The sequence below is a fragment of the Vigna unguiculata genome, chromosome 1 (assembly GCF_037176805.1).
Source record: "Vigna unguiculata cultivar grain cowpea cultivar isolate G323 ecotype 2 chromosome 1, ASM3717680v1, whole genome shotgun sequence".
Lineage (NCBI taxonomy): Eukaryota > Viridiplantae > Streptophyta > Magnoliopsida > Fabales > Fabaceae > Vigna > Vigna unguiculata.
Genome location: NC_140792.1, coordinates 26929077 through 26939749, shown reverse-complemented (window position 1 = coordinate 26939749; position 10673 = coordinate 26929077). Strand labels below are relative to the sequence as shown.

At 35.6% G+C, this 10673-nt stretch overlaps 1 protein-coding gene across 1 annotated transcript; it reads right to left on the bottom strand.

Moving 5' to 3' along the window:
- Positions 1–1489: 1489 nt before the first annotated feature.
- On the bottom strand, positions 1490–3816 carry LOC114194249 (midasin-like protein). The gene is made up of 2 exons (XM_028084374.2): positions 3372–3816; positions 1490–2647 (listed from the first exon to the last, which is right to left on the bottom strand). The coding sequence occupies exons 1-2, from the start codon at positions 3681–3683 to the stop codon at positions 1736–1738; spliced, it is 1224 nt and encodes a 407-aa protein (XP_027940175.2). The 5' UTR covers positions 3684–3816; the 3' UTR covers positions 1490–1735.
- Positions 3817–10673: the final 6857 nt, after the last annotated feature.

Here is a 10673-nt window from a genome sequence, read left to right as displayed (position 1 = left end):
ACGATACAACATGCAATTCGTATCGCCAAACACTCGTATCGTATCGTTTCGTACGATTCGTATCGCGACTCGTACGATACTTACTACAATGCTCTGTAACCCCTTCCTTCCCATCTTAGGAAGTGCTCATATATCCAACCCTATCAATAATTTTAACATATTTACAAATTAGAAATAAAATATATATGCAATTTTTATAGAGAGTAATAAAAAGTGTTGCATAACCATCGAAGTGGCACTCTTCTCAACAAAGATTGTGCATCCCAAAAGATACAATAAGAAGGCTCGTGCTCCAAACTCCCAACGTTCCCGAGCACAAGCCTTGGTATACCTCTCTTAACCAATTGAGTCTAACATGTGCCCCTCAACAATGCCTCATTTCTAAGGTGGCATTTGAATGTTCCAATCCTAACAACTCCACCAATATTGGCATAACAACATCAAACTCCAAGGTCACAACAACTAGACAAAATTGTCCCATCATAAGTAAATGAAGCAATGAAGATACATAATCTAGTCCACCAACAAAGATGTATCCAATGGACCTCTGACAAACCCTTCTTGATATCCCTCCCAATTCATCTCCATAATTAACAAATAAGATTAAAAAAAATCAAATAACACCTTTGGTTTATCCTCTCCAGAGATCATTATCAGATCCAGAATGATTCCAAAATCTCCATTTTGGTACCATTTAGTAATGTATTTCGGATAGAAAATTTTGAAATATCATTCCAGATCCGAAAATTGCTTTATCGGAAAAGATAATCTGGAAAGTGTTATTTGATTGTTCCAAAACGAACAATACATGACTAATTCCCAGATTCAGTATTACCTATCAAAAGATTCAGTGTTACCTATCAAAATGCCCATCCTATAATGAGTTTCTTTTTCTTCCAAAATGACTATTTCGGACCGGAATGATTATTTTGGAAGAAACAAAATAACCCACAAAGGTGTCCCTCAACATCGCAACCTTCGTACAACTCACCCCGCCTTCAGTGCAAAACGTTACATATTGAGAAACAGAGAAGGTCCAGAGAAGGAGTTGCAGTTCTCTCTAAAAACACTGACCACCTACAACAACTTTCAAGCAACAAGAAAAGTAATGGAAAGGGATGCAATGGTTGCAGTGCTGACCTGATGTGAAGACAGAACGGAAACGAAGAAAACGAAGAGTGGGAGAAGCGATCCAACTGTGAGGTTCAACTGAGAGAGGGAGTTACACGCGTTCTTTCTCGGCGCACGTAAACGGGAATGCGAATTAGGATTTACTTTCTACTTTTTACTCAGATAGAATTGGTATTAAAAAAATTTGGGAGGTACAGAAGAAATAAATATGAGGTCCCCAATGTCGTGATACAACTTTGCACACATGCTTTTAATTCTTGCATACAATTGTATATACACCCTAAAAAACTAATTGTAACATGCCACATTATAAACTCAGCGAAACAGATTGAAACTAACGAATTAAACCTAGTGAAAATTGCAACGGGCAACTCTTCAGTATTTGATACTTTTAAACAAACAAAATACTTTAACACATCTTAATCTTTACCTCTGCTTATAACGCTTGAGTTAAAGTTAACATCTACAGCAGTTATCCATCTAGAAACTGAAGGCACATGATGTCGTTCAACAAATGTATGAATGAGACCATTAGTCTGAGAGACACAAAGGTACAAGTCTGATTATGGCAAATAACACAGGTTTCTTAACTAACTACACCATATTACACAATCGGCTCCTCCAACTCCTCTTGGGTTTTCTTCCTGTACTTGCGGTTGAACTTCTGCATGCTCTTTTTAGCATCCCCAACTTCTTGTTCATCTTCCTCCATTGCAGAAACGTCACTGTTTTCAGAGTCACCAGCAGCAATGCCAACAGGGAAGCTTTTTCTATTTACGGCCTCCACGCCAGCATCAAGCTTGTTCTTTGAAACCATCTCACTGTCACGCATACGGGCATCACCGGATTTCTTCTTTGATATAAAGGTTACAGATGGAAGATCATCCAGAACATCATCCGCTTGAGATGCAGTTCCCTTATTCAACTGCGAAAGGAAGCTCATGTATGCTTCCTTATTTGATTTGTCATCCATTTCACTAGGAGAATCATCAAAGGTATATCGAGTGTATCTTGAAGGATTTCGAATGTAATCAGGAACTGCTGAATTAAATTCTTGTGACTTTGACAACTGGTCCGAAGCAGGAACCTCTTCCATTGAAGAGGTCTTCATGCGAACATCCCTGGTTTCTTCGTGCCCATCATCATCATAATTATCTTTATCATCACATTCAGGATCAAACCGAACCCGTTTCTGAGGCCTGGACTCCCCAGAATTATCCTTACTCTTCAAAATTGACTTGGGGTTAGTCGCATCTCCACCACCGCCTATGTCTGGTGTGGATTTCTCAGAGACATGTAAAGCATCAATCTTTTTAGCTGCTTCATCATCCTGCTTCAGCCTAATCCTCGCAGCCAAATGATTTGCACGTGGATCTCGCACAAAATCTCTAAACGAGGTGGGGAAAACACTGCTAGAACTAATCTCAACTCCATCGTCCTTTACATCCTTCATGTACACACGATCATCCGAATCCTCTTTGCCAATAGCCTGTTTGTCATATTGATCTTCCTCTTCCTGCATAAAGTGTGATTCAGTCACTTCTCTTTTCCAATCCAAACTTTGATGGTGAAAAACTAGTAACAAAATGTGACAACAAAAAACAAGAATCACATAGAAAAAAACAGAGAGCCCTTCTCAAGTTTAATTATATATTTGATTACACAAATAACAACAACAACAACAACAACAACAAAAGGAATTTGGTGCAGACTACAAGTATCCTCTACAGTTGCTTGAACCGGGTGGGACTACTCTACAGGCAGTAGGCATACCCTGGGTTCAAACACAAAACCATTTGACTAGAATGAAACAACCCCATCCGATTCGATCCACATGTTTCATTATATAGGAAATTTAAGTATACAATTTTAGTCCATCACCTTCATAATAAACTCATCTTCCTACACAAATTTTCACATTAAACCAAAAAGCCCTCAAATTTAGAGATCACTTGTTAAGGTGGAACAACGAGGTACCAGTGAACCTATAGGCGAACTAAGTGGTAACAGTAACCGACTCTTCTATATGTTTAAAATTCTTCTTCCTACACAATTTCCTCACACACAAAAAAAGAGGGGCAATAAACCCAAATTAAAAGGAAAGGGCTTTCCTTCATCGCAAAAAAAAAAACAATTTGCATCATCAAATTGGTTGAATTAAAATTATAACTACATAATGTTAGTTCCTAATAACATAGTATTGGGGGGAAAGAATAAAGAGGGATGCGCGGTATATATACCTCGTAATCAAGAGTGCAATCTTGGCCAATACCAGACCTAATCTGCCACTGTTCATCATTGTAATCGGGGGGTTTAGAGGGTCCACGTGGCGCTTCTTCTTCGTCGTCGTCGTCTTCAAGATCGTCGAGGTCCTCCAGCTGAACCCGCGAACTGGAAAAAGGGTAGGGTTGGGGTTGGGGTTGGTGGGTTCGTTTGGAGCGTTTGTTATCGATTTCGTCTTCGGTGAGAGACCATAGAGAGTTGATAGAAGAAGAGGGTATTGGAAGAGAACCAAAGGCTTTCTCCACTCGCACTCTGAAACTATCCTCCATGCCGTTGCAGTGACTCACCAAACAGTACACAGAAATTTGTTTATATAGGGAAAGGGTGAGAAGAAGGGTGAAATGGTGAGGGTGTTGTTGGCGTCACTCGAAAGCGTTTTTGAGAAGCTTCTCACGCAAAGGCAATGGTTTTTCAACGGGATCATTACATTGCCCTTTTATGTATTTTTTTTCTTTTTAAAACTATTTTATTAGCCCTTTTAGGGTGGTATACACTCTAAAAAATAATACATTTCCATTTAGCATCATGTTTTATTAATAATATTTTTAAAATAGATTTTTTAAATGTTATCTTTTTTATTTAAATTTTAAATTTTTTTACGAATTTCAATATTTTTATTTAAATTTTTTGTCTCTTAAATATTGAAAAAAATTATATTTTTAATTGAGAATTATTTTTTAATTGTTTTATTAATTGAATGAATATAATTATTTTTATATTCTTTTATTATTTATTATTTATTTTTACCTTTAAAAAAATGTAAGGATTTATAGCTAATATCATATTTTTAAAACATAAAGATAAAAAGTAAAATAATGATATGAAATGTGTCACTTAATTAATAAAAAAAAAAATTAGTCGGACTATATCCACTTTCGTGAGAATGTATCAAAATGGTACCTGCTTTTAAGTTTGTGTATACCCAAATTTGTTAATTTACATCAATGCAGTCTCTTTTTTTGGACGTCGTTAAGTTGGATAACAACTGACTTATTAGTTTTGGTAAGTTACTGAAGTACGAGTGACATGGCACGTTGTGTTGTGTGATGTGTAAAAGTGGGGTTGATCACAAAATAAATGTGAAAAACATTCAAAATGGGATTTGGGGGTTTCTTTATCGCGAGGTGAAAGTTACGACGACTTGGCAAGTCTTCCATTAAAAGGCACGATTGAAGGTTCCGTTGAGAAGGAAGTGGCTTCCATTTTCGATCCAAGGTGCACAATTGTTGAATGTTTGGTTTCTGTGTTTTGATTGAATGTTATGATGTTGAGATCGTGGGGTTTAGGGTTTTTTGTTATTTAATGGTTTTTGTGTTTAAATATTATGAGTGCTGTCATTTTTTTTATGTTATGCGGTTCATGAAGCACTTCTTTATGATTTAGTTGACAGTGTGGTCCCCCATTGTGTCTCAATGTGCTCACCTTGTGGTCCTCAATTTGAAATTGTTTTGTCGGTGTGATAGTGGTATGAAATGTAATATCTGCTTTGTTGTTTGGGTATTTTGATATTTCACAAGATTATATAGATAAGATATATTTGTTGACATGGACAACTCACATTTCGAAGTCGTGTTTCACCATGGTGGAAGGTTTGAGGGGAATGTGTCACTATAATATGTTGGAGACATAAGTATTTTGGTATGTGACCCAGACAAATGGAGTTACTTCAAGATTTTGGGTATTTTGAAGGAAATAGGTTATGCCAATGTGAAGGAGATGTGCATTCAGTAGGTGGAGGATCTGTTTTGGAAGGAAGGTTAGAATTGTTGTCTGATGACCAAGGGGCATGACATATGGTGAACATTGCCATACTCAATGGTCAAGTTCACTTGTATGTTGTGCACACAATGGACAAACCTCAAGTAGTTAATATGTTAGAATATTATCCTATTTAAGATCAGAATGAGGTTCATGTGCAGTTGGAAGGGGAGAATGCGGCTCAGGTTGAGGTTGATGTGGGTTTGAGTGAGGGTCATGATGAAGTTGATGTTCACTTTGAAGAGGACCATAAGGCTTAGGTTGAGGTTGATGTGGGTGTGAGTGAGGGTTATGTTAAGGTTGATATGGGTGAGAGTGAGGGTCATGTTGAGGTTGATGCGGGTGTGAGTGAGGGTCATGTTGAGGTTGATGTGGGTGGGGAGGGTGACAATGAAGACGATAAGATTCAAGAGAGTGTGAGTGAGGGTCGAGTTGATGTTGATGGGGCTGAGAAGGGAGATTGTGAAGAGAGGGAGGGTGATGATGAGGATGATTTTGATGTCAATAGTTGGAATGAGTCTGTAAGGGATACTCTTAATGAAGAAGAACCAGTGGATGTTAGTATCCATAATGATAAAGATAAAGTTAACTCTTGGAAAGGTAATGAACATATGGATGTGGAAGTTGGGATTGGTCAAGTTGATTTAAGTGGACCAAGTGGTGATCATAGTCATGTACATAATAGGGGTTTATTTGACACTGAATGGGAATCTGAAAGTTTAAATAGTGTTGAATATAGTGATTCATCTGGACATGATAGAGACAGTTATGGAAAGTTTGGGATTATTTCAATGCCCAAAAGTATGGAAGACTAAAAATGGGAGGTGGGGACATACTTCATAGAAAAGGAAGAGTTTGTAGAAGCTATAAGAACTTATGGTGTGGACAATGGTAGGAAATTGAAGATTTTTAGTAACGACAAATGAAGGGTGTGTGTTAAATGTTTAGGGAAAAAAGATACATGTAAGTGGTATGCTTACTGTGCTTATAAAGTTGCCTAGAGTACTTGGCAGTTAAAAGAATAATCAACCACCATAGTTGCAGTATGGAATTTAATATCAGGTGTCGCAACTGAAATCGCGGCGGGATGGTGAAAATATTTTAAAAGATACAAAGGAGTCGCCACCATATTTTATTATAGAAAACTATAGAAAAACCTTAAAAAAAGAATAGTCTTCGAAACCAAATTTAGGTTCAGGAGTCAGTTACGTGTGGGGAAGGTATTAGTACCCCACAACATCCGTCCTAAGACGGTTCCCTGTAATTAAGTATGCAAGATAAAAGTATATGTTTTAAAATATTTGTTGTTTCTCAAAAATCAAACAAAATAAATACATATACAAAATAATAAAGATAAAAAACAAAATAATTTTTTTTTTATTTTTTGGCCAGACAAAGATTGTACCTCGCTCCTACGTATTTCCATTTGGAAAATCAGGGATCACATAGTTCTTTGTAAAAATATTTGTTGGTTGATATTTTATAATTTTATATTTTTATATTATCAAGAGAATATGAGATTCAACATGATATAAAATTAAATTATCAAGCAAATCCAAGACTTGACATGATGTCCAAAAACTATATGTAAAAAAAAGAAGTATATTTATTTTTATTTTCTAAAAAAAGGAGAATTAAAAGCTTACGAAGGAGTTTATAATGTTGTCATACGACACATATCAATCATGAATTCAGCCCAGAATTACATAACATTAGACCTCAAACGCGTTCAACAGTATATTGAGTCAATTAGTCATACACTTGATATTGTAATAGAGTAACGAAATCCAGATTCACAATCAATTAATTTTTCTATGCTCACCAATACATGAATAACATTAGGAGCAAAAAAGAACTTACCTTTCAATGCCACGAACATAGCAAATTCGATCGAGAGGTTAGTGAGGTGATCTCCCTTTGCATGTGTGCTCTTTCAAGGCCATGAACAAAGCAAATCCGACCGAGAGAATAGTGAGGTGGGTGTGTGTGCTCTAGTAATAAAAAAAAAGTTTCAAATTTTATTATGTGTGTCTTGCATTTGAGAGATTTCGTACTTATGTAGACACCTTGGGATACCACTGAAATCCTAGTCTTTAATTATATAATGAAATATATTTTCCGGTGCATGAAGATCCTGATGCAACATATTACGTAAATCAAATCATAACATAATATTCATATAATTTATTCTAATTATTACCAGGAATATTTTCTTCTAATTATTAAAATATTTATCTTTCTCTAAAAAGCATTATTACCGGAAATATTTGCTTCTAATTATTAAAATCGTATTCTTCTCTAAAAACATAGATTTTAAAATATCCTTTTCTGACATGTCATGTGAGGAGTGTAAATAACAAATAGTGGAGGTAAAGATATGTATAAAACATTTGGACTCATGTAAAGGGTGTGGCAGTTAAAAACAAATTGGGCTCTTCCTTCTCTCTTCTTTTAATGCTAGAAAGTTAAAGAAAAATTATAACACTTTTTTTCCCTTTTTCTCCTTTTTTTTTCTATCATTAAATTTTTTTTTATTTTTTTAGAACAAATTTATTTGCCGGGACGAAATTGGATGTTGACAGTTGTCCCTCTTTACTTAGATTTTACTAGATAATAGGAAAATTTAACTTTTCATATTATCGTAGTAAAGGATAAGTAAAGATAAAAATACTAATTTCGTCTGGATGTAAAAAAGAACTATAAAACTAAATAGAAAAGCAAGAAAAGAAGTAAACTAAATTAAGGATACTTATGACCATTCCCATGGAAAGGGTCCCTAACTAATAGATAGGAACTCGGTGACCATTATCATGTAAAGGGTCCCAATCCAAAAAAGAATCCAGATTCGACCATTGCCTAGCAGGGGGTCGATATGAAAAAGAAACTTGAATTCGACCATTGCCTAGCAAAGAGCCGACATACCAGAAGAAAACCTAAACTCGACTATTGCCAAGTAGAGGGTCGGTATACCAAAAGAAAACCTGAACTCGATCATTGCATAGCTGATGGCCGATATACCAAAAGAAAACCTGAACTCGACCATTTCCTAGCAGAGGGCCGATATACCAAAAGAAAACCTGAACTCGACCATTGCCTAGCAAAGGGCCGACACACCAAAAGGAAACCTAAACTCATCCATTACATAACAGATGACTGATATTGCAACGAAACAATGTGCAAAAAATGATTGGAATGTGTGAAAACTTTGACTAACATAGAAACAATGTGCAGAAACCTTGGCCAAGTGTGGAACCCTAACCAACATAGAAACAGGGTGTAGAAATCTTGACTAACAGAGAAAGAAGATTTAAAAGCCTTTGCAAGGTGTGAAAACCTTGTCTGACTTAGAAAAAAGGTGTAGAAACCTTGGCAAGATGTAGAAACCTTGACTAACGTAGCCACAAGGTGTGAGAACCTTGGCAAGGTGTGGAAACCTTGACTAACATAGAAACAAGGTGTGGAAACCTAGGCTTAAATAGAAACAAGGTGTAGAAACCTTGGCAAGGTGTGGAAACCTTGACTCACATAGAAACAAGGTGTGAAAACCTTGGCAAGGTGTGAAAACCTTGACTGATATAGAAACAAGGTGTGGAAACCTTGGCTTAAATAGAAACAAGGTGTAGAAACCTTGGCAAGGTGTGGAAACCTTGACTGATATAGAAACCAGGTGTGAAAACCTTGGCAAGGTTTGGAAACCTTGGCTCATATAGAAACAAGGTGTAGAAACCTTTGCAAGGTATAGAAACCTTGGCAAGGTGTGGAAACCTTGACCAACATAGAAACCAGGTGTGGAAACCTTGGCAAGGTTTGGAAACCTTGACTGACATAGAAACTAGGTATGAAAACCTTTGCATGGTGTGGAAACCTTAACTCATAGAAACAAGGTGTAGAAATCTCAACAAGGCGTGGAAACCTTGACTCACTTAGAAACAAGGTGTAGAAACCTTGGCAAGGTGTGGAAACCTTGACTCACATTGAAACAAGGTGTAGAAACCTTGACAAGGTGTAAAAACCTTGACTCACACAGAAACAAAGTGTGGAAACCTAAACTCATATAGAAATAAGATGTAAAAACCATGGCAAGGTGTGGAAACCTTGACTCACATAAAAACAAGGTGTGGAAACCTTGGCAGGGAGTGGAAACCTAGACTCACTTAGAAACAAGGTGTAGAAACCTTGACTAACACCGGAGAACCATGATGATTAAAATTAGGTATATTATTATTTTTTTCATTTTTTTCGAAAAAGAAAGATTTGGCAACCACTCATGTAAATGAATATGGTTTTTATTCGCATAAATAAAAATTATGCTCTTTGACATATTCATAATGCATGACACATATTATGATTTTTTTAACTTCATATGTATGAACAAAGTTGAAACCTTGATGTATGAATTAATGTATGAATGCATGATGAAAGTTCATTTGTTTGCTAATTTTTTTCTTTTCACAAAAATGAATGATGTATGTATGAATGCCTCGTGTATTTTTCCTCTTTTACATTGTATGAAACTTATTTCAATTGATCCTCAATTTGTTGTTATTTTAGATTTATGGGATCTTTTTGTTTTGACATTTTTTCTTTGAAAACAATTTTATGGTTTGATCAGTTTATTCAGAACCTATTTTCTGTATCATTATTTTTGGAACACTATTTGAGTGACATACATGAAATTGTCAAAGGTCTTGAAAGGGCTTAGATGAGGTAATTGACAAAGGAGTTGCCCCAATTTAATAATTAAGAGTTAACTTGAGGAGATGATGTGTGTTTAGGCTTGCCCCATTTATTGATAAAAAAAAGATGGGGATTTCAAAAGTTGCCCCAATTTGAGGGTATAGATTGATCTTAGTGTGCAAAATGTGTTTAAGCTTACCCTAGTTGTTGATACCATAAGAATGTTGAAAATGATGGGAGACTTCATACTAGTTGCCCCAATATAAGCCTGACAATCAAAGTCAATAATTGCCCAAATTCAAGATAATCCCGACTATAATGAATGAACAACAAGGGAAACATCTATCCCAATTTAGATTTAAAGAGAGAATAATGAATAATGGTAAGAGAAAGGTAGATCAAAGTTTAGGCTCAAAGCATAAAAATATGATAGGAAACTAATGAAGAATGAAAGAATGAGAGGGCATGGTCTTGATTTAACTTGACTACTCATGAGAGGGCATTTTGGATCTTTATGGAAACAAGTCAACGAAAAATAAACTACCCCAGTATTTGAAAGCAAATCTTTGAACACACTTTTTCAATTTTCTTTTTTTTTAGACAAACCAAAATATTTTCTTCTAAATTAAAGTTTTTAAAAAACAACAATAACCAATCATTGATTTGTGTGAACTTTATTAAGCTTGTATTGTGGCCAAAGCTAAGGGATATAAAAAATGGATAGTGAAGGCTCAAAATAAATGGTGTAAAGATTATTTAAAACAAGGGTCTTTAAGTTACAACCAAAATTTATTTGACTATCTTTGTTCACCGCCTCTTTTTTT

What these genes read in the sequence shown, in the direction of transcription:
- LOC114194249 (XM_028084374.2), bottom strand. Translation starts at nt 3,683, where the DNA reads ATGGAGGATAGTTTCAGAGTGCGAGTGGAGAAAGCCTTTGGTTCTCTT. An exon ending in ATTGCACTCTTGATTACGAG is followed by an intron (nt 2,648 to 3,371) that starts GTATATATACCG and finishes CACTTTATGCAG; the next exon opens with GAAGAGGAAGATCAATATGA.